This window comes from Camponotus floridanus, unplaced genomic scaffold, assembly GCF_003227725.1.
Source record: "Camponotus floridanus strain SB8 unplaced genomic scaffold, Cflo_v7.5 scaffold67, whole genome shotgun sequence".
NCBI lineage: Eukaryota > Metazoa > Arthropoda > Insecta > Hymenoptera > Formicidae > Camponotus > Camponotus floridanus.
The window spans coordinates 145,983-170,909 of NW_020229835.1; the positions used below are offsets into that span (position 1 = coordinate 145,983).

Consider the following 24,927-nt stretch of genomic DNA (forward strand, 5'->3'; position numbering starts at 1 on the left):
GCGTGATTTATATCGCCGAAAAAAAAAATATTATTCCGATCGTGAGATATCTCCCCCGTGAAAAGTAATCGCGAGCTCGTCTTGCGATCGTGTCGAGCGATACGGTTTGATTGATCTGTCCAAATTTAGTTATATCTATGATCGATCGATTTCGATGTTTTCGACGATAACCGCCCAAGTTGGGCGACAATCTGCTACGTCGATATCCTTCGATGGGCTCAATTAATGAACCATTTAACGGGCTTAATTATTAATATTGATTCTGCCGATTAAATTGCACACTTTGTAAGAAATGCCCGAATATTCGAATGCTCCAAGCCACGAATTCACGTCGTAGGAGAGATTGTCGATATTAAATTTACACGTTATAATTAATCGTGACAGATATCTTCTCTCTCTCTTTCTCTCTCTCTCTCTGAGATAAAGTAAATGTAATATATTTGCGTAAGAAGTTGTATCGTATAATACATTATTAATAACGACAGGAAAATCTCGATGGCTGGGCAATCAAAATTAATCGGATATGCGTGTCACATTCCGTGGCGGTATCAATCTTATCGATACATACGCTTTTTCGTGTGTATCTTATCGCGCATTGTTTTCGAGTGCTTTATTTGCTCTGGCTCGACTAATTTTTTTTGCGTTAGCGCGAAACGAGGAAGAGAAAGAGGGAAGAATAGAGGAAAAAGTGCACGTAATACCTGCGCGTGAAAAATCCCCCCTCCTCCGCCCCCTCCTCCCCCCCGGTGTTAAAGGCGTGTTGGGATTTTTGCGCTATTTGCAAGATTTATCGATATATTATTTTTGCGACACTTGCATTGAAAATGCGACGACTCGTTAACCGGCCCCGGAAACCGGTTCTTCGAGAAAAATAATTTTCCATCCAGCGAGCTTTAATTCTCGCGATAATCGCGAAGTTATCGATAAACTGTATTTCTTCCCCCTCCCCCTACCCCGGGAAGAGGAGGAGACAGCTAGTGCGACGTATTCGACATTTCCGAAAATTCGGTGCCCCTCGAGATAAGACTCGTTTCTCTCTTTCTTGGCGTCGTCCCTCTTTCCTCTCGCGCCCCCTCCATCCGGGGATTGGACCGACCTGTCCCCGGTTACGTCATCGATGACCTTGATCGCCCACACAAGCCGATTGATAAATCATTTCGAGCACTTGATCGTCGATCGAGCGATACTCAGTATGTTCGCATTGAAGCGCTGATCAGGACCTAATTAGGACCGTAGATCTCGTTGATTATCGGATTTCGATTCGTCGCGCGTTAAGTCTTCCATTGCGGTAAGTCTGCTGCATTTTTGTGTGCTCTCTCCTCCGATTTTTATCGAATCTCGGTTCTTTTCCCGAAAGCGCCGGAGCGCTTTGATCGGAAAAGCCGTTCATGGAAATGGATCTAAAGATTTGACGCGTCGGGTTTGATATCAGAGATGTATCTCGATGCTCTTGCTCGTCGAATCAGAATGATACAATACGCTTGATTATATTCCTGGTGTAAATTGAATTTAAGAGGATCTCAGTTTCACGTCAGATATCCTGAATATCGAGGAAACGTAAATAAAGCGAGATGGAAACACGTTAGAAAAGAGTTTGTTTTTTTCTGATTATTTTTCAGCTGAGATATTGCAATAAATTTCTTTTCTATTTTTTAGTTTAATTAACGCGAGTTAAAAACATCTCGAAACGATATATTATGCAGTCTATTTTTTGGAGCAACGAGATATCCTGAATATCGAGGAAACGTAAATTAAAGCGAGATAGAAGCACGTTAGAAAAAGAATTCTTTTTTTCTGATTACTTTTCAGCTGCATGAGATGCCGGAATAAGCTTCTTTTCTATTTTTTAGTTTAATTAACGCGAGTTAAAAACATCTCGAAACGATATATTATGCAGTCTATTTTTTGGAGCAACGAGATATCCTGAATATCGAGGAAACATAAATTAAAGCGAGATAGAAGCACGTTAGAAAAAGAGTTTATTTTTTCTAATTACTTTTCAGCTGCATGAGATGTTGCAATAAGTTTCTTTTCTATTTTTTAGTTTAATTAACGCGAGTTTAAAATATCTCGAAACGATATATTATGCAGTCTATTTTTTGGAGCAACGAGATATCCTGAATATCGAGGAAACATAAATTAAAGCGAGATAGAAGCACGTTAGAAAAAGAGTTTATTTTTTCTAATTACTTTTCAGCTGCATGAGATGTTGGAATAAGCTTCTTTTCTATTTTTTAGTTTAATTAACGCGAGTTTGAAATATCCCGAAACGAGATATTATGCAGCCTATTTTTTGGAGCAACGAGAAAATGATTGCTCGCATTTTTAGCACATTATTAATTAAAGCAACGCGCGAAGAGAGTCGAATAGATTAAAGTTGTTGAGTGCGCGACGATCTGAAGCCGACGTCTCGAGATGGAGTCGACAACTGTTGCGTTTTTGCATCATTAATTGACACACGTGAAGATTCCTTTGGATTGTGCAAGTCGCCGTTGTCGATTTATTAGAGTAGCTCGATCGACGTATCCGCGCTCTTCTCCTTTTCTCGCGATTAAAACGCGCTTTAATGCCATGTAAATCGCGAAATTATTCATAAAATCACGGCCGAGGAGTTATCGCGTTCGTCTAAAACGCACCAGTTAACTTTCTCATTTAACTTTCCATCCGCATATAACATAACATAACAACATCGCGTCTCTCGATGAGTCTAAATCGACCGATCAAGCACCCCTCGATCAAACACCCCTCGTTAGATTCCTCAAATAAATGTTGCATTCGCAGAGATTTCTTAAAGATAGACTCTCTTCAAACTTCCCCGGTCGCCTCAGATTATTATTATCGAAGAAACAAAGCGATTGGGAAAGATTCTTCTAACTAACCCTGTTGGACCTTTTTTTGCAGGGCGGAGACCGGCAAGAAGATTCCTTTGGTGATCAGCAAATCAGACCAGGATTACCTATGATCCCGCTGGGCGTCGCGAGGACGACGGAAAAGGCAGAGAGGCGCTTCTGGCAGCGTTCCTAATCTTCCTGCCTCCCGTTCTCTTCTCTCTCTTTCTCTCTCTCTCTCTCTCTCTCATCCCGCTCTCCACCCCCTCCTCCTTCTCACCTGCTCGCGTCCGTCTTCGACGAGAGGCATCGGGACCTCGCGTTGGATCGCACTATGGACATGAGCAGCGAGTCGAGCACCGCTAGATGGTACGAGCCGCCCAGGTCGTCGCTGGAGCCGCCTTCGGGGGGCGCCGGGGTGGCCGGGGTGGTCGGCAACCCCGGCGACTACAGGGGTTACTACCCCCACGCCGGACCAACGGCGCATCACCCCACGGCCCACTACGCCCACAGTAAGTACACATGTCTTCTTTCATCTCTTGTTTCTTTTTTCTTTTTTTATTTTCTTGAACCACCCTCGGCGGTTTCTCCCTCTCTCTCTCTCTTTTCGCGTTTGCCCTTCTGCTTTCGCGACGGTTCAACGACCGAGCGCTACCAGACGTTTCCTCTGAATAAGTCGGGATCCAAAGAAGCGGGCGCTCTCTTTATTTTTTTCCAACGACGAAGATAATACGTATAATCTCGGGGCTAATTTATTATAAGCTTGTCGATCCGAGTCCGCCTCGGTGATTCCGACGCGCGGGATCTCCAAGAAGCTCTCGATTATGGAGCCTGTCGGAGGATTCTTGCCCTTCTTGGAAATGTCGCAGATATTGATATCGATGGAGGGAAAAATCAATGGGAGACGTCGGGATACATCTTGACTACTTTGCGAGGGACGAGACGACTTGACTAAATCTCAAACTGCCCGTGCAACAAGAACACCCGTTCCGCCCATCATCGCGTTTTCTCTCGCGTGTTCGACGACGCGGTTCAACGACCGTCGAACAGTCACCTTTCCAGAGCGAGAAGGAGAGGTGGACGGAGCACTCCTCATTAATTAGAATTTCTATATTTAATTAACGAGGCGTCTCCGAGGCTATCAGCGCCATCGAATGTCTCCCCTGATGCATCGCCATTTTGCTCATCCTCCCCCCCCCCGCGCGCGACTCGAGAGGAGGAGAGAGATGCCCCGTCTTGATAATTAAATTTCTACCGCGGTTGATAGCAACGAAACATTGTACCACTGGGAGAGGCTCTAGAGGAAGGGAAGGGGCGAGAGAGCCTTCTTGGCCAATTCACCCCGAATGCACTCGAAGCGCTCTGCGTGTTCTGGAGCACGCAAGTGCGTGTCGTTAGCCACGTGCTGCCTCCTGTCACGCGTTCCCTTGCCTGACAAATGACTTTCCATTTCGAGCAACTCCCGCCGCCGCCCTTTTGCGCGAATGACAGCGAGAAGCAAAGAATATGGCCAGTCGAGCCTCGACGGATAAAGGACACGCGCGGGAAACGTTTGATTGGTCGGCGCGTAAAAAAGAAGTCACGTTCCGGGGGATAAGCGTACGCGAACGACGTTTGACGTATGGCCGTCGGGAATAAAAAGGAAAATAAATAGCGTGGAAAAGGGGAGAATGGACAAAGTAAGCTTCGGCGAGAGCAAGTTGCAAAAGGATGTTTCGAGAGAGATCTTATCTCAGCAAATCGATAAATGAGAAAAAGCAAATGTATACTCGTTATTCCTGCGATAATAGTTTGACAAAGTAGGATTCTTGGGAGTAAAATAAAAGATAATAAGCGAAAATGCTTTAAATATTTCGATAATATTTTTATTTTTGTTTGCTTTAAATATTTCCATAATATTTTTATCTCAATTTTTCCTTCACATATTTCCATAATATTTTTATTTTTATTTTTCCTTTAAATATTTCCATAATATTTTTATTTTTATTTTTCCTTTAAATATTTCGATAATATTTCTATTTTTATTTTCTCTCTCTAATATTTTTATTTTTATTTTTATTTTAAATATTCTGCCAAAAAGAATTTGTTGAAGGTAATAAAATATTATCATTCGATGTACACTTGGCATTATTAATGATGCCACTTGCAGATCTATTAATAGTATCGTATTTAATTACTTATGCATCGATGATGTTGGCACAGCAATTATTTACATAATTAATATGTTTATGTTCGTATATGTGTAAAATATATATATATATATATATATATGTATATATTTATATACACATACATGGACATATTAATTATGTAAATATTTCTTGAATCAACAGTAATGATGCAAAAATAATAAACGCGTCTAGCTATTATTGACTCCGGAAACGCTCTTCAGGCGAGAAGACGTTAACGACGCCGAGTGTAAAACACATATAAAATGAAATCGCGAGCAAATCGCTCCTCGAATTTTACATTTTCGAATAATTCACGGCATCCCAGGGAGAGGAAAAGAGAGGAGCGTCCTAAGCCGATGTGGTACATGTACCCTCTAGATGTGTGTAATCTCGATAGCGCTCCTTCGGTTCCTCGCCGTTGGCCAAGCATGAAAAAGCGTAGTACGGATAGAATAGAGAACGCGAAGAAAAGAGGAGCAGAAAGAAAGAAGAAGAAACGCAGAGAAAGAGAGAGAGAGAAGGTGGACGTCGAGGTTTCGCGCTTCTTCAAGACTTGGAGCTCGGTGCCGACGGAGGGGTGGGGGGAGCAACGGGAGCTGGAGGAGGCGAGGGGGACGAGGGGGGAGAGAGGCAGGGGCTAAAAAGTGCGCGCGCGGAGCCGAGGAGGAAACACGATACAGCCGGGCCAGATCTTCGAGGCCGTGGAAGGCGATATCCCTGATTCGTGCCGACGCGCGCGGATCATACTCGGGCCTCTGTTAGCTCGTGGCCCTGAAAAAACGACGCCCCTAATCGGAATCAAGTCCACTCGGGGAGACGCGACGCGGAAAAAGCGCGGCTCGCTCGATTCTTCCTCGAGAAGGAGAGAGAGAGATGGGCACTTTTTACTTGGAACACAACCTTCTGACGATCGTCGGCGAGTCTCTGGTCTCGTTTCGAGTTTTGACAGCCGAGAGCGGGGCGGAAAAGTGTGTTGACAGCTCGAGCGGTTGTCCCCAAGGTTGTTTCCCTAATTACTCAACTGACGAGCGTGGCGACAATTTAATTCGGAAACAATGGCGCGCGCATAATTAGATTTGCATAAAGAAATGTAAATCCCTCTCTGGACATCGGGGTACCGTGTAAGCATCCGTATACATGCGAGGAGAAAGCGGGTTGCCCCGAGTCGTTTGGCACGCTGGGATCACCAGTAGGACTAGGTCAGATTTTGATATTCGCGAGCCGCGATACTTCTCTCCGACGATTTAATTATAGAACGATAGAGGCGGAAAAAGAGACAGGGAGAGAAGGAAGGAGGAAGAGAAACGGGACAGCAATGTTGAAGAAAAAAAAAAAAAAATAAACAAGATAGACGGACGGAGGAGCGGGATGCATAATACACACAGTGGTTGCGGCACAGACAGGAAGGAAGCGCAGCCAACCGCGAAGCCCGCGGGGTCTGAGAGAGGTGCATACGTAATTGCGGGGCCACGCGGGAGGCGCTGCTTTTATAAGTTAGATCTCTTCCCTTCCCCTGCCCCCTCTGCCTCTGTCTCTCTCTCTCTCTCTCTCTCTCTCTCTCTCTTTCTCTCTCTTCGTCCGCGCTCCTGGTCCCTCGTACCCTCGTCGTGTCGCGCGATGACGTACGTACGGAGCCGAAGGTAGCGTGTTGTCGGGGCCAAAGTGGCACGACTAACGCGTCGTTGCACCGGTGTGTGCAAAACGTGTGTGCAACCGCGACGTAGACACCGACCGACCGACCGAGCGACGCCATCTTGCGCAAATGCAGACGCCAGCCGAAGGCGGAGCCTCTCCCGAAGGGCCTCTCTCCCATCGTTTCTCTATCACCGCATCTCTCTCTCTCTCTCTGTCTCTCTTTCTCTCTTTTCCCCCTTTTCATCGTCCTCTTGCCTTCTCTCTCTCTCTCTCTCTCTCCCCCTCGTTCTTTCCCAGTCTAGTTCACTGTGGCAGATGCAGCTTCACCGCGATCAATCTTCCTCCTCGTCGCCGGCGTCCCCCTTCCACCCTCCCCTCCCGCCCCGGAATCTCCTCTCGCCGCAGCAGTTCCTCCGCTTCTCGCGTCCATTTCCTTTGCCTTCCCTTATTTAACGTATAACTCTTTTTAAGTATCGATCTCTGACTGATTAATCTCGTTGTTGAAAAATGTTGGAAGAATGACGATTGATTTCTCCCCCTCAGGATCTTCTCGCGGATCCCGATTTGAGCGTCGAATTCTCCTCTGTAATGCAGTTGGGAATGAAATTTCGCGAAATGAATTTGCGCTTACATTCTCTCGGGTCATTTGCTTTTCCACTCCGGCGTCTTACGTGATCGTGAAGGGGAGGGATCGCGCGAGGGGGGTGCGCGGAGAAATTACATGTTATTACGCGAAAGCTGCTGGGGGCGCTCGATGTGAAATGAGACGTTATTTTCTGCGGGAATTTCGTACCGGGATTATATTATAAGGACCGAGCTCCCGCTGCAACAGAGGGTAGGGAAGGGGGAGGGGGTGAGAGGAGGAACGATCCCTCGAAACCCGTGGGATACTCTCGATCGGGCCTCGAAGTCTCCTGTCGAAAGCCATTCGCGCGAGAATCGTTAACTCAGAATCAAAGTATCCCATACAGCACACAATGTTGCAGCAATATTATTAATATTGTTGTAACATTGCAACATTGCTGCAATATTGGAATAACATTGGAATATTGCCGCGATATTGCTGCAACATTGCAATAACATTGCAGTAACATTTTAATAACATTGAAATAATTGCTGCAATATTGCTGTAACATTGCAAACATTGCCGCAATATTGCTGCAACATTGCAGTAACATTGGAATATTGCCGCGATGTTGCTGCAACATTGCAATAACATTGCAATAATATTGGAATATTGCTGCAATATTGCTGCAACATAGCAATAACATTGGAATATTGCCGCAATATTTTGTGCTGTATGGGATTCTTCGAGCGAGAGAAACTGGACCTCGTTACGAGTCTCCCTTTGGAGGGAAAAATGGAGTACGATAACAATAATACGTTCGTTTGCATGCGTTAACGAGGCTGGCCACGTGTTTGCGCGAATGTATGTCTCAACCAAGACGATATTTTACGCGCATATCGTTTCTTATTAACCACGTTAATTGGGTCTGAGTCGAGCAGGCTGCCGTTTGAGAAAGAGAAAGAGAGAAAATTACGACCACGCAGGCGAGCCTTCCTCTTGCTGTGCGTTTCCTCGTGATTTTCTCCTTATTTACGACAACAATTAACAACGCTACACTTGGAGGAAGCGCGATAACGCGCGTCCATCAACGCCGAGAATCGCTCGCGATAAAATACACCTTTCGAGGGAATCCTTCCTGGTTTCGTTTGACGGCCGCAGTCCTCCTCGCGGCTGAAAAAAAGCTCGTAATTCTTGGCAAACGTAAGAATAACGAAAATTTCGTAACGTCAGCTGGGGAGAGGCGCCTCTCTTTTCGCCTGGAAATTCCAGCTCTCCATTTAACGATATCAACGCGCACATCTGGATCTCGCGCCTCTCTTGAGCTCGCTTGAGCTCAAAGAGACCCGAAACGGGACGTCGAAGGCAAATGGCCGGGAAATAAAGCGCGTCTCCCGCGACCAGACGGCGCTTTGAATCCTTTTGACCCTTTGAGATCCATCTCGCTCTCTCTTTCTATCCCGACACCTCGTCGCACAAAAGCGGAGCACGCTCTCTCAGGCGCGGTTAATTATTTGGAGTAGTCGCTTTGACGCGCGAGGGAGATCTATCCGCCAGATCGTGGAATCAGATATTCGTCGACACCGAGTTCTCCATCAATCACGTGCATTTACTAATTATTCGTCATCCAGGGAGATGGATTTTTTTTATGGCAACATTTCTCTCCTCTAGAATATATTTCGTTGAGACCAGTAAAAAGTAACGTCAGAAGAGACAACGATAAGCGAGCGATTCATGTTATTTTATCTTTGTTTACTTAAATTTTGTTTGGGTAATAAATAGTTTTGATATCGATATTTTGTTGTCGAAATTAGTAGAAATAGATAGGGGAAAAAAGATAAAAGTGACTGGTGAAGCGAACAAAAAAATTGATCAATTCTATAATAAAAGGAATAAAATTTGTATTTAATGATCTCGAATGATTTTTGCGCGAGATTTTTTAGAACTTTCGTTTTTCAATCTCGAGATGAAATTTTGCTATTATTTTCAACTTGAATTTTTTCACGTTTATAGAAAATTTGATAGAGTTTTTTTTACATAGAAATTGAACTGCTACTTTATAATAGATAGTAAATCAGCAATTTTTCACTTGGAGGTTTAAAATGGAAGCTTTCGGCAAAATTACAACATGAATTCTTTTTTTAAAAGAGTGTATCTTGGTCAAAGTATCAAAATAAAATTGAAAACAATGATCGAAAACAAATTTTGATTTGAGATATTGCATTATTAATTATATTTTTCATTCTAATAATCAAGAAAAGGGGTGATTCTTACTTTGTAATAAATAATAAATAAATAATTTTTCCGTTGGACATCCAAAATATAAATTTTCGACAAAATTACAAGTCGAGTTTCTTTTTTAAAAAGAGCGTGTCTTGTCTGCTCAAAGTAAAATGAACGTTAGATTGAATATTAAATTGATCAAAAATAAGGAAAAACTTTTGACGCTCGGGACATCGTTATCGCATTGTTAGTTATTATTCTTTTATTCTAAAATTCAAAAGGAGAGAAGGGGATTAGTAGACGAGATTCTGGAAGCGTTTTTCTCGGCGAACTGGCCGTTTCGTCGACTGGAAAACGCGGCTTTCGCGGCTTTCACTACTCGCCGCTTTGATCCTCGCCCATAACCATGGCACGTAGTAATATAAATGTAAATCGGGATCGAGACTTGCGTATCTCGGCCGCGTAATAGGTCGCGGTTTTTCACGATGCGAAAGAAAAGAGAGGAAAAAGAAATTAAAAAAATAATATCGACAATATGTTCCGCAGGTGTGCCATAAACCTGATCTATTTCCCGTCGTCGATAATCGCGTATCGCGATTACCATTTAATTTATTATCGGAATCGGTGTTGCTGTCTGTTTCTCTCGAGTAAGCGCGCGTGGGTGTGGATCTGCTCCTGAATCATCTATGCTCGGCCGATCGAGTAAGCGATTAATCGGACCGATCTCCTCCGCCTTTCTTATCGCTCACAATGTGATGGGGCGAATTTAACATACGCTAGAGAATCGAAAATTTGTCTCCATCTCAATTTTCAATCTGACATTTCATCTCTTGGTATGTTAATTAGTCTCGGATCATCTTTTTTAAATCTATTTTTGTCTGTGATTTTTCTTTCTTAAATTTCTAACAATAAATGGTTATTAAATTTCTAACAATAAATGGTTATTAATTCTAACAATAAAAATAATTTCTAACAATAAATTTCTAACAATAAAAATAATTTCTAACAATAAATGGTTATTAAATTTCTAACAATAAATTGTTATTGTTTTTGCTGCACAAAATGAATAGAGAAGATCAAAATTAGATGAGAGAATTAAAATTATACGAGAGTCAAGATTTTTCTTCTACTTTTAATTTCAATTTTCTAGCATTCATTTTGTTGTAAGTTAATCTTAAATCATCCTTTTTTGAACGATTTATATTTTCTACGATTTTCTCTTTCAAATTTCTAACAAAATGGAAGACAATAACAATTTTTGCTATATAAAATAAAAAACTGAATAATTATCTCATCTGTACAAAAAATAAGAGTTTGATTTCCATAGAAAGTCAAGATTAGATGAGAAGTCAAAATCTTTCTTTTCTACTTTTAATCTCAATTTTAAATCTAATATTCAGTTTTTGATATATTAATTAATCTGAGATTATCCTCTTTTGAAATTATTTAATCTATAATTTTTGTGAGTTTTTTTTTAAATTTCTAACAATAAATAGAAAATTGTTTGTTTATTATTTTTTATTTCTGTAGAGAGTCGGGATAGAAGGTAAGAGAATCAAAATCTTTCTCCCACTTTCGACCTCAATTTTGAATCCAACATTCATTTGGCAACTATTTAATCTGCGATCGTGAAAGTTTCTTTTTTAAATTTCTGACAATAAATTGTGAAAACTGTTCGTTTATTGTTTTTGCTGTGCAAAATAAAATCCCGATCTCTGCGTGCATATAAATCAAACTTATCGAAATCCCCTAGAATCCAAATAAAAACGTGAGAAAATCGAGGGAGTATCGCTATCGATAAAAATGCAAAAAAAAATTTTTACAAACATTACCGGAGTAACTTTTTAAACCGCGCAACGCGCATTAGGGGGCAAAAAAAAAATGCGGTTAGAGAAGCGAACGCGTTATCTGCCGTCGTGCCGATCTCGCCACGATACAACAGTGACCGTATCCATGGATTTTTCATGAATATTCATGATACGCCGAGCGGGCATCTCGTTATAACCGGTGCGCGCAAAACCCTCGGCTATTATCTAGGAATCAGCCGGTCGGATAATATCGCGAGGAGGAGAGACGCGACGCGTATATTTAATGACGCGGCTAACGGCGGGGCGAGAGGCGGAAAATGTATTTTCCGAGCGAAGATGGGACGGGGGTGGATTAAGAGGGGGAGATCAAGAGACCGTCTCGAAGTCGAAGAAGCGATCCTCTCCCATCTCTTCCTCCCCCGATCGACTTTTAATCGCCAAGTCGAAATTTGATGCGGCGAGAGTGAAACGATCGCGAGGAAATCAATATCGTTAGCGTAATATCGCCGTTAATATACGACATGGACTGTATATTCGGGTTGTAGTGTGGTTGTAGCGTCGATCCTGAGGTCGGTATTTTCGGTATTTTCGGTCCGATGTCGCCTTAATAGTGCGAAGATAGATCCGATGATCGAGAGGCAGAGAGATGTCATCTTGTTGGGATGAACGCTCTTTTGAATCCACGTGTTCGGGTCTCCTGTCAAGTTTTGGATTCGTCAACCGACATCAGTTTCGTCAGATTTTTTCGCGAAACCCTGCGACTAGGTGTACCATGGCTGGATTTGCAAGATCTTATTCTAGGCGACTCGAAGAATCATCGATATTCCTCGAGAATACGCGCAATGGGAGAAGCTCTTCAACAACCATATTGCCTGGACGCGCTCCTCGTTCCATGGCTGATCGGCGACTGCAGATAAAATTGCGGGGTCGGCAGAAATATCGCGTCGAGATAAGCGAGAGAGAATTATGTCAGCACGTCCGTCAGGGTGGGACACGAGGGGAGAAAGTAAGAGGGGAAGGGAGGAAGGAGAGCCGTCCCCCGGGCTGAGAGGAGGGCAAAAAAGTCTCGTGAAATCCCGTAAAAACGGCGGTCGCGAGGAAGGGAAGGTCGAGGGGGCGGAAAGCGCGATAAATATCGCATGGAGGTTTTTATTGCGTCGAGAGTGCGAAGTGGTTCCCTCTTCTTGGTTTCCCGTCTGCTCATTTCTTGCCTTCTTCACCCTCGACCCCTCGCACTTTCTCTCTCTCTCTCTTTCTGATTCTTGCGAGAAGAAAAAACGACTAGCTTAATGCTCGTTTACATGAATTATGGGAAAAATTACTTGAGAGATTGAAAACTGGTTCTCTTCTTAACGTCGCACGTTTGGGACGATGGAAAGATGGCGGAATCGCGTTCCAGAGGCAGAGTATCGTTAATGAGAGATCGTTAATTCGCGGGAAGGGGTGGGGGGTGCAACGAAATAGTCGGGGGATCCGAAAGCGTAGAGCCTGTTTACTTTTCATCGCGGCTGCGCCGTGTGATGCAGCGGATCCAATTACAGACAGGCCATCGTTGGCTCCGATTAATTACAGAGCCGCAGCTGCTCGTCTCTCGCTGCCCGCTGTATTCGTAATATTGTGTTCGCGCCCCTCTAAATTTAGACGGCGGCCACTTTCCGCGAACCAACGCCATCGTCGCCAATTTCTGTAGTCAGAAAAATGTTTATATATTATAGGAAAAAATTGATTATTAATTTTACATTTTTTGCGTTAAAAAATCATGGAGTTTATATCTGACGTTCACCAAGATAGGGGGTGTCTATTCCCTGGAAAATCTAGATTTCTCAGAGGTTTTTTAGAAAATAACAATTTTTTTTTAGAAATTTTATTAATTTTTTTTTTTTCTTAATCATTTTTTTTATTTAAGCATCAGCAAGCAAAATTATTTAAGTATATATATATATTATTTTTTATATTTTTTATTATATAATTTTTAGTGATGAAAGAAAATTAAAATTGTACGCAAGCGAAAAATGATCTTAGGAAAATTATTCAGTTTTCTTTCCGGTTTAAAATCTAATGCTTTAAAAAATTGAAGAGGCTTTGTATTTTTCGAAATTTATTTAAAAAAATCGTACCGAAGAATTTCAAAACTAATCTCTTTATCTGGAATTCGAAACAAAAATATCGGAAAAATCACAGGAGATTTTCAGAGAATCTTTTCGCACAAAAGAGACACCCTGTAGAGGTATAATCGCGAGAGATGCGACGCTCTGAAATTAATGCCGTATTAATTAACAATTGGAGGGAGAGACAGGACGAGGCGCGGTTCGGTAAAACATCGTTCCCTCTTGTTATCAGCGTATGCCGTGAAGGTGGAGCGACGTCGGCGTTGTTGGCAAGAACCACTCGATATATCGATCGGCCGACCGGACCGACCCACCCGTAAAGCCGGGTTTGCATGCATCGCATGTGCGCGCTCCGGCATTCGCTGGCAACAATGTGCATCCGCAAATTTGCACGGATATTAAGAACGCTGCACTTTCCTGGCGGCGAGAGAGATGGGGATCGGTTAATTAGATGGACCGACGTCCTCGTCGTCTTCGTCGTCGTCTTCGTCGTCATCGTCGTCGTCGTCGTCCACGTTGTGGTCGTGGTCGTCGTTGTAAGATAATAATCGAGGATAATTAATTTGATGCGTAATGAGCTCTCATTAATGACATAGGTGACCGTATCGTCGCAGGACGGTCGTAATTGCCCATTCATTTTTGTCCCACAAACGTCACTCTAATCTCGGATATCGTCGCGCCAGTTTTTTTTTTACCGTTAATTATCTTCTCATTAAACGCAATTGTTTTTACGCTATTGCGTTTATTTTTACGATTTACATTGGCAGAGAAGTCGTCGTTCGTTGTTATTATTTCGTCAGGTACGTTGATCCCGACGCGCCTTTCTTTCGATCCCTAAAAATCACTTGATTGTATTATTAACCAGAAAATTTGGTAAATTTAACAGGAAGAAATTAATCAGATTCATCTGGTAATTCCTACAAGAATTCTGGTTCGTCCATTTTCCAACAGACATACTGGTTGAATCTACGAGAATTCTAATTAATGCAATTAGATTTTTTTTCTCAGTGCAGTTTAATTTCTAACAAACTGAACTTAAAATAATTTATTCAACAATCTGGATTGAACTTATCCAATAATCTTGTTGGAATTCAGAATATTAAACAGATTTTTGAGATTAGATGGAAAAAATTTTAGACGACTTGGTGCTGGCGAGTTTAGTATTATTAACCAGAAAATTTGGTAAATTTAACAGGAAGAAATTAATCGGATTCATCTGATAATTCCTACAGGAATTCTGGTTCGTCCATTTTCCAACAGACATACTGGTTGAATCTACGAGAATTCTAATTAATGCAATCAGATTTTTTTCTCAGTGCAGTTTAATTTCTAACAAACTGAACTTAAAATAATTTATTCAATAATCTGGATTGAACTTATCCAATAATCTTGTTGGAATTCAGAATATTAAACAGATTTTTGAGATTAGATGGAAAAAATTTTAGACGACCTGGTGATGGCGAGTTTAGTATTAACCAGAAAATTTGGTAAATTTAACAGGAAGAAATTAATCAGATTCATCTGGTAATTCCTACAGGAATTCTGGTTCGTCCATTTTCCAACAGACATACTGGTTGAATCTACGAGAATTCTAATTAATGCAATTAGATTTTTTTTCTCAGTGCAGTTTAATTTCTAACAAACTGAACTTAAAATAATTTATTCAACAATCTGGATTGAACTTATCCAATAATCTTGTTGGAATTCAGAATATTAAACAGATTTTTGAGATTAGATGGAAAAAATTTTAGACGACTTGGTGCTGGCGAGTTTAGTATTATTAACCAGAAAATTTGGTAAATTTAACAGGAAGAAATTAATCGGATTCATCTGATAATTCCTACAGGAATTCTGGTTCGTCCATTTTCCAACAGACATACTGGTTGAATCTACGAGAATTCTAATTAATGCAATCAGATTTTTTTCTCAGTGCAGTTTAATTTCTAACAAACTGAACTTAAAATAATTTATTCAATAATCTGGATTGAACTTATCCAATAATCTTGTTGGAATTCAGAATATTAAACAGATTTTTGAGATTAGATGGAAAAAATTTTAGACGACCTGGTGATGGCGAGTTTAGTATTAACCAGAAAATTTGGTAAATTTAACAGAAGAAATTAATCAGATTCATCTGGTAATTCCTACAAGAATTCTGGTTCGTCCATTTTCCAACAGACATACTGGTTGAATCTACGAGAATTCTAATTAATGCAATTAGATTTTTTTTCTCAGTGCAGTTTAATTTCTAACAAACTGAACTTAAAATAATTTATTCAACAATCTGGATTGAACTTATCCAATAATCTTGTTGGAATTCAGAATATTAAACAGATTTTTGAGATTAGATGGAAAAAATTTTAGACGACTTGGTGCTGGCGAGTTTAGTATTATTAACCAGAAAATTTGGTAAATTTAACAGGAAGAAATTAATCGGATTCATCTGATAATTCCTACAGGAATTCTGGTTCGTCCATTTTCCAACAGACATACTGGTTGAATCTACGAGAATTCTAATTAATGCAATCAGATTTTTTTCTCAGTGCAGTTTAATTTCTAACAAACTGAACTTAAAATAATTTATTCAATAATCTGGATTGAACTTATCCAATAATCTTGTTGGAATTCAGAATATTAAACAGATTTTTGAGATTAGATGGAAAAAATTTTAGACGACCTGGTGGTGGCGAGTTTAGTATTATTAACCAGAAAATTTGGTAAATTTAACAGGAAGAAATTAATCAGATTCATCTGGTAATTCGTACAAGAATTCTGGTTCGTCCATTTTCCAACAGACATACCGGTTGAATCTACGAGAACTCTAATTAATGCAACCAGATTTTTTTCTCAGTGCGCGAATCCCTATCGAGCATCAAAGGATGCAAGTATCATCTGAAATCAAGTATATGCAAAGTTATAAAAAGTTGACGGCAAATCGTTATATAGTCTGCGACTTTTGCGCGCTACACGCGGTGTCCGATTCGAACTCGAACTGCAATTAACGTCAGGCGAACGTTTCTCCGGCCCCGACACTTGACGCAGTCAAGTTTTCGATAAAACGAACGGAGCAACGCGAAGCCGGCCGTGCAATTTTGCACGCGAAGAAAAGACGCTCGTATAACGAAAGTAATATCGCTAATGAACGACTAATTACGCGTCCAGGCGAATCGCGATTCAAACTCGAGCAGGTACGTATCTCGCGTAGCTGGACAAGACGAAGAGGGAACCGTTCCGCGAGACCCCGCATCGTGCAAGTGGATCTTGCACTTAATTAAGACGTCCGCCGCAATTAGGGTAGCGATCGGTAAAAGCCGATCGTTCAATCGGATTCTCGCGAAAGGAACCGTTGCTGAGATGATGTCTAGACTCGCGTCTACCATTTCCAGATGATCGATTCCTGGAAGGAAGCGCGATCGCGCACCTGCTCGATCACTTGGCATCGCGCTTCACACAAGACCGAGTCAATAAAAAGTATTTATCGCCGCGGTAATTGAAATCAGCCAATATGATCAGCGCTTTCAACGTCTATTACATTTGTTTTGCTCGCGTTGCTTTCATTTCAAGCGTAAAAAACCCCATTTGCAGATCGGAGTCGCGAGCGCCTGATGATTCCATCAGCGGGTATTAGGACGTGGAAACTTATTACTCGTCCGATAGAAGTGCCTAGATCGTAGATATAACCCATCCATGACATCATCCGACACCTAACGCGTCTCACGTGTTTGCTTCGCTTTTCCAGCGAGGATGTCGAGCAGCGGCGTGTCGAGCGGTCCGGTGAGCCAGGTCTGCCGGCCGCACTTTCACAGCTCGGTTCTCCACCCGTGGCTGTCCGGCAGCAGCGCCGACACCTCGAAGACGCCCTGGGGATTCCCCGCGACGACGGCGACCACGGGCGGCGCCGTGAGCGACGAGAAGCCGCAGAGCCCGCTGGGATCCTCGCTGCCGCCCACGAGCGGAAGCCTGTCGAGTCACGGTGGCGGCGGCGCCGGCCACCATCTCTTCTCCTTCCCGCCGACGCCGCCCAAGGACGCTACCCCCGACAGCATAACCGCCAGCACGACCTCCAGCACGAACAACAACAACAACAACAACTCGACGAGCGCCAACAACAACAACAACAGCGGCAACCCCCTGTCCGGGTTGGGCGGCGGCGCCGCCAGCGAGTACCAGGCGGCGGTCGCCCACGCGGCGGTGATGGGCGCCTTCATGCACCACCAGGACGCGCTGAGCGCGTCCGGCGCCGGCTCGTGCGACATCAAGCCGACGGTGATGCTCGGCCACCATCACGGGGCGCCCTCGCCGCCCCATCAGCAGCACAACGGCTCTAACAACGGCAACGGACCCGGCACCAACGGCTCGTCCGCCGGCCAGGTGAAGCAGCGAGAAGGTAATAACCAATCCGGGAATGTGACGGGCAGCCAACAGGCGAGCGCCACGCAGCAACAACAGCAGCAGGACGCGTATCAGAGCAACAACGGGGTGCCGGCCGGCGGCGGCGGCGGCGGCGGCGGCGGTGGCGGCGGTGGCGGCGGTGGCACCTCGGCTGGCAACGGCAGCAGCAACGGCAGCAGCGGCGGCGGCCCGGTCTCGCCCTGCAGAGACAGTTACGCGGCCGCGGCCGCGGCCGCCGTCGCGGCGGCGGCCAACAGCCACCACGCCACTTCCGGTTCCCAGTACGACTCGGCCGCGAGCGCGTACAACATGTACCAGCACCTTCAGTACCCCGCCGCCCCCCACCATCACCATCATCATCATCAGTCCGCCGCCGCGTCGTCCCACAATCCGCACAACGGCGGCGCGGTCGCCGGTATTTTCGGTCACCACGCCGCCGGGGCCGGCAACGCGGCCTCCGCCGGCGGCGGCCTGGCCGGCGTCGCGGACTCGAAGCTGCTAGTCGGTCACGCGCACGGGAACACGCCGGGCTCGCCCTCCGCGCAGCAGCAGCAGCAGCAAAAGCCGAGGAACAAGTCGAGGACGTCCGCCGGTAAGCGGCACGCGCGTCTCTGTCACGGTTCTCTTTCTGTTATCCTCGTCCCTCGGGCTCTCCTGGGTTCGTTTTTTCCTTGGGTTTCCTTCTCCTCGGTTTCGTTTGTTATCCTTCTGTTTTTGTTCTGTAATATTCTTTCATGCGGGGAAAATGTCTCGGAAACGATCCTCGAAGCGCCTTCCCTTGGGTTCGGTGAATATTTCAAGAGATTTTTTTAACTAATTTTTATTTATATTTAAAAATGATATTAAGGATGTTTTGTACCTAGTTTTAAAAGATTGAGAATTTAATGAAAATTGTCCTTACATATGTTTAGAATATTCGGTACAATTTTTAAATTGAATTCATGTGTTATAAGGATTTTAATTTGCACCGAATTAACATGTGTTCTTATGGGAAACGGTTCGGTGAACATTTGACGAGATTTTTTTAACTAATTTGTTTTTATTTACATTTAAAAATGATATTAAAAAATGATATTAAGGATGTTTTGTATCTATTTTTAAAAGATTGAGAATTTAATGAAAATTGTCCTTACGTATGTTTAGAATATTTGGTACAATTTTGAAATTGAATTCATGAGTTGTAAGGATTTTAATTTGCACCGAATTAACATGTGTTCTTATGGGAAACGGTTCGATGAACATTTGAAGAGATTTTTTTAACTAATTTGTTTTTATTTACATTTAAAAATGATATTAAGGATGTTTTGTATCTATTTTTAAAAGATTGAGAATTTAATGAAAATTGTCCTTACATATGTTTAGAATATTCGGTACAATTTTTAAATTGAATTCATGTGTTATAAGGATTTTAATTTGCACCGAATTAACATGTGTTCTTATGGGAAACGGTTCGGTGAACATTTGACGAGATTTTTTTAACTAATTTGTTTTTATTTACATTTAAAAATGATATTAAAAAATGATATTAAGGATGTTTTGTATCTATTTTTAAAAGATTGAGAATTTAATGAAAATTGTCCTTATGTATGTTTAGAATATTCGGTACAATTTTTAAATTGAATTCATGTGTTATAAGGATTTTAATTTGCACCGAATTAACGTGTGTTCTTATGGGAAACGTATAATCACGTCGATTCAAATGACAAAGACACATGGAAATAATATTCAGAATTTGTTGAAAATTTGCAAAAGTTTAGATACAGAGGAAATATTTGGTCAAATAGTATTATACGGGTACTAACTGGTTAAAAAGATATTAAATATAATGCAATCAAGTTAGCCATCTATCTGTCACAAGACGAAATTCTCTGCCAAAAGTTAATCATTTCGATTAACAAAATTCGGAATATTTCAGTAAAAACGCAATAAATATTAAAAAATACATCTCTGCGCTTTAGCTAAAATCAAATTGTAATATTCCACACAATTTCTAACTCAAAATACACCAAAAGTGGATATTCGTCAATATTTTCAGCTACTTTTTGCTGGGATTGTACATGCAAAACATCCTTGAGACTTTTTTTTTTACATATTTGGTTTATAAAATATTTTTTTCTTTTATTTTTTAATATACGATCTGTTATTCGAGGAGATACGAATGATGAATGACATTTTTCCCGCGTTAAATTAACATTGGGATTTCCTTAAATTATTTATTATGCGTTTCTTTGCATCATTGTTTGCTTTCTTTAGTTTTGCTTCTTTGCACCGGCGTCGATTGTTAAAATTAAAGATACTCGCGTGTAAATTTCCAACAGTTTCATTTTCATTTAATTTTTCTGATTATATTGCACTATCGAAAAATCTGATTTATATTTCGTGAAATTTATTCAAATCATTGTCAAGAATCGACGCCAATGCACTTTCTTTCTAATTTTGAAACCTCTCCCACTCGTTTTACGTTCGATTAAATTTTTTATCAATTTCTTTTGCTTTTATTTCACTTTTACGAAGTAAATTCTTTTAGTTTCTCTTGAAAATCATTTTCGTTTCATCTGTATTTCTCTCCCCATTTGACGTCCAGTCGGTATATCTCTTATAGTATTATTAAAAATATTCCGAATAATCGTAGCCTCTGGACGGGCAAACAAATGGAGGGGAAAATACAGGTGTTCTTGCGTTTATTTTTGATTTTTTTTTTAACCGTGAATTTTTCGGCGACGGTCGTCTTACGCTTAATCCACCCGTTTCTCTTTTTTTTTTTTCTTCGGTCGAGCAATATCACAATAGCGAGAAAGAGAGGGAGGGAGGCACTGTGACTGTGATCTTTTTTGTATTTTGCCTCACTGATGTGTTTTTTGCGTGGCACCCACTCGAGAGAGCGAGCGCGAAGCACCACACCCGATTTTCGAAAGATGTCACACACAATATATATTATATATATACCTCTATATGTATATCCTTATCTATATAAATACTCAGACACGTTCACACATACACACACAAGAAATACATACATGTTGAAGAACACGGAAGAGGAGCACAGGTTTTTTTTTCGATGTGGTGTGGCTAGCGCTGCGTTTTTTATTTTTGTCACGGCAAAGCTCCCTCTCAAAGAGTCCACGGAGACCATTTTTTCGGCGAACAATTTTTTTTCTCGTCTCGCGGATCGCGACGACGAGTCCTGGCCGGGGGGGGGGGGTGGAGGGGGGGGAGATTTTTTCCTCTTTTTTTTCTTTCTTTTCCCGCGAGAAATTGCGACGCTCGCCGCGGACGGAGCCGCGAGGGGGGAGGAGGGAGGTGGCGGGGAAATGAGAAACGGTTGAAAAATGCCGGATACGCTGATTGCGGTAATAATGGCCGGTTGCTTCGGGCAGCGTAGCGGCGCCGGCGGCATGGTAAAAATCCCAATTCCGGGAACAATGGCCCCCGGCTTCGCGGCATGGAAGCCCGCTAATTGAATCGACTTACGACACACGTATACACGTACACGCGCGCACACACACACGCCCTTACCGACACACGGCGGCCGCCGCGTCGCGTCGGAGACTCTCTTGAAAGAGGAAGCCAGACGGAGGGCACCCGTTGCCATCGTCGAGAAAATCGCCCGCGAAAAGCGGACTTTACGCAACGGTGGCGGCCGCGAGAAGCCGGTGCCTGAGAAGAGGAGGTGTCGTTTGAGCAATGGAAACACGATAGACAGGGATTGGCAAAGATCCTTTTGCGCGAGAGGAGCCAGGAAGAGAGGGACGAGGTGGAAAACGAAGAGTCATCGAGGAGGAGAAGCTTTGCTTCGGGGGTCCCGTTAGTTTAGGAGAGGATCGCGACGGGCAATTAACGGAGGAAGAAAGGTGGCGGAGAAGGGGAGGGGGAGAGGGGAAAGGTAGTCGTGGGCCAGCGCGAGATTTGTGACGGAACGCCGCTTCCCTCGTACTGAATCATAACTCGGCCGTTGATGACAGAAGTGGCACGGGACAAGCGGCGGTTTCCTTCCGCCTCCGCTCTCTGCCGATCCTCTTTCGCGCTCCAACGACCACCGGTGTGCCTCCCGGGCCTAAATACGGGCTCCCTCGCCCGTTATTGTTTCCGCGATCGACAATGGGCTACGATCGGCTCGCGAAACGCTTACGAGGGGATTTTCCTCCCAGATGGAGATCTTTTATCTCGTCGACAAATTCGCTGGCAAATTCTAGTGTGTTTTGTTTTATTCAACGCGTCCCTGGGAAAGTTAGAAGGGTACGTGAACAAAATTAGAGGGGATAAAAAATTACCGCGCTGAGAAAAATCGTTTGATTGCACCGACAAGACGTGTATGATTTGAAGGCGTTTTGATTAAATCAAATAAAAAATTTCTAGTTATCGTAATTTCTTGTTACATTAATTTCTTTGCTTGCTTCTTAACTTAACGCGCATTCGCCATGAAATGTATATAAAGAAGTAGTATTAACATTAAATCCAAAGTATATTTTTTTTTTAAATTGAAAGGAAGTATATTTTTTTTTCTTACGAGCAGTAGTGCCAGAAAGAGATAAGATAATTATAGATATAATTAAGAATAATATAATAATAAAATAATAAAGATAATTATAAATATCGCGCGAGGGACAAAAATAATCGCGCGTTTTCCTCTTCCGAGTCAACAGCTGTGATTTGACGTTTGCGTCGACGTTCCTTTTTTCGGAGTTCGGATTCAAGTTATCGAAACTACACTGAGAAAAATCGTTTGATTGTATTAACAAGGCGTGTATGATTGAAGGCATTTTGGTTAAATCAAACAAGAATTTCTAGTTATCGTGATACGACTCGATTTTTTATAACTAGAACGTTTGATAGATTTTACTATAAGGATTTGATTAGTATTTTCTGGTTGGATCTATCAAATTTCTTGTTACATTAATTTCTTTGCTTGCTTCTTAACTTAACTCGCATTCAACATTTGCCATGAAATGTATGTAAAGAAGTAGTATTAACATTAAATCCAAAGTATATTTTTTTTCTCTTACGAGCAGTAGTGCCAGAAAGAGGACGCTAGCTCTCTGATTGTGTGTGTTTGAGCTGCATCCTCTTCTCGCATCACTGTTTATCAGTTTAATTTCTAAGCAACTGAATTTAAAATAATTTATTCAATAATCTGGATTGAATTTATCCAATAATCTTATTGGAATTCAGAATATTAAACAGACTTTTGAGATTAGATGGAAAAGATTTTAGACGACTTGGTGCTGGCGAGTTTAGTATTATTAATCAGAAAATTTGGTAAATTTAACAGGAAGAAATTAATCAGATTCATCTGATAATTCCTACATGAATTCTGGTTCGTCCATTTTGACATACTGGTTGAATCTACCAGAATTCTAATTAATGCAATCAGATTTTTTCTCAGTGCGCATAATGTTCCTATTTGATATGTATGTCGAGATAACAAAGTAGCAATTGCGAGAGAATCTTATTTCCGGAGCGCGATCAGGTGTTTCGTGTCGTAATGAAAGTTTCGGGAAAGTCGAAACGGAAGCGCACTTTGCTGCACGCCTGGCGTTAAGGTCGGAGGTGACTCTGAAAATGGGAGAGCTAGTCGAACGCTTTAGGGGTGAAATCGGCCATTTTACCGTCACCTTTTGACACGAGAACTATATTTCGACGCAAACGAGCGTCACGTCGATGTATTTCGTGGCTGATATCCATCGTTCGCGTCCGAAAATTGTCCGCCCGTTCCCTCGGATCGATCATAGAAGCCTAGCATCGTGTAATAAGGGAAAATCCAGCTGGAAGCTATCATCAATGACGTATATAACTATCGTCATTAATCGATCGTTGATGAATACAAATCGGCGAGGATGCGAGAAGAGCAACCGCTGTTGAGCAAAGAGGAAAACAGTCCAGTATGAAAACAACAAGATGACGATTTAATCAGCGATGAGCGGATCGAAATCGAATCAGAGAGCGGCGAGGAGGAACCGAGATTGATCGTCGCTTGGTTATTGTCGACACGAGGGGATCAGGAGTCCTCGCAGCCATCGACAAGGACGACGACGACGCTCGTTATCACCCCCTGGAATCTGCCGGGATTCGATAAGACCGAAATCGAATTAAGGCGCCGAGGAGCGAGTCCGGGTGGGTCCTTCCAATTAGTTCCAGGATCGATCCGGCCATCGAGACGGCAATTGGGCGAGCGTTAAGTCTCGGTCGGATCCGGTTAGCTTAGGCCTCACGCAGGATCTCGTTCGCGAGAGGAGCCTTAGAAGCGTCGACGAAAGATGGACTCGCTTCGATCGTTTCCGTTATGGGATCATCTGCATACGTACCGGTGGGGCCCGCAAACGAGCCGCTCGCGTGTCGGCAATTATTATATACGTGAGACCTACGTTACGTGCGCCGGAATTACGTCCCGCAACGTCAAATTTCGCCGTTAAATCCAGGTCGGGTCGTTAATCAGCGACGCGCGGTTCAATCGATACCGCGATTACACACGATCATCCGACACCTTTTTTGGCATTAATATCATCTTTTAAAACGCTATAGGGTTGCACGAGTTGCCAAGATTACTCATGATATTATCTTGTCTTGTCTCGTCTCGAAAATCAAGACGAGATTTTTAATTATTTATCGAGATTAAGATTGTTTTTAAAAGAAGCTAAAATATGTATATTTAGAAATTAGAGGTGAGAAAAAATTATATATGAATTTAAAAAATTTATTTAATAAATAATCGTATTAATAAATTTACAAACAATTAATTTATTAAATACAATAAAGAGTATAGAATTTTACGCGATTATGAAACTGCCTTTTCATAAAGACAATGAAAATATATGTGTGTGTTGTGAATTTTGGGAAATAAACAAATGTCATAAATAGTAACAATTTTTTATCTTAAATTATATTATAAAGAGTATATTAAATATATTATTTTTTTAATCGTTTAATATTATATAAAAATTAATAAAATCGAGACGAGAGATTTTTGCTACAAAAATTCACTCAAGATTGTTGAAGTTTTCGAAAATTTTCAATACCAATACTATAAATATTGTCTTGATTCTCGTGCGACCCTAAAATACTCGCAACACAAATTGCATTATAAATTTTATAATTGACACACACGTGCATGAAATGTATCGACGACAGATCTGATTAGCGCCAAAGGACTCGCGATCCTAATAGGCAGGTAGTCGGCTTTTACGAGCATCGTTAAGATGA

General features: G+C 42.2%; 1 protein-coding gene across 3 annotated transcripts in view; it reads left to right on the forward strand.

Annotated features, from left to right (window-relative positions):
- The window catches only part of LOC105248542 (GATA-binding factor C), a 96,418-nt gene that overhangs the window by 5,525 nt on the left and 65,966 nt on the right, over positions 1–24,927 (forward strand). For 2 of the 3 annotated variants that reach the window (XM_011253389.3, XM_025413460.1), the window contains exons 2-3: positions 2,902–3,340; positions 17,078–18,322. In XM_011253389.3, the coding sequence (XP_011251691.2) occupies positions 3,163–3,340; positions 17,078–18,322 (1,423 nt within the window). In that variant the 5' untranslated portion in view covers positions 2,902–3,162. Of the gene's footprint in view, positions 1–1,181; positions 1,289–2,901; positions 3,341–17,077; positions 18,323–24,927 lie in introns of those variants that run through there. The other variant, XM_025413459.1, reaches the window with a different exon arrangement.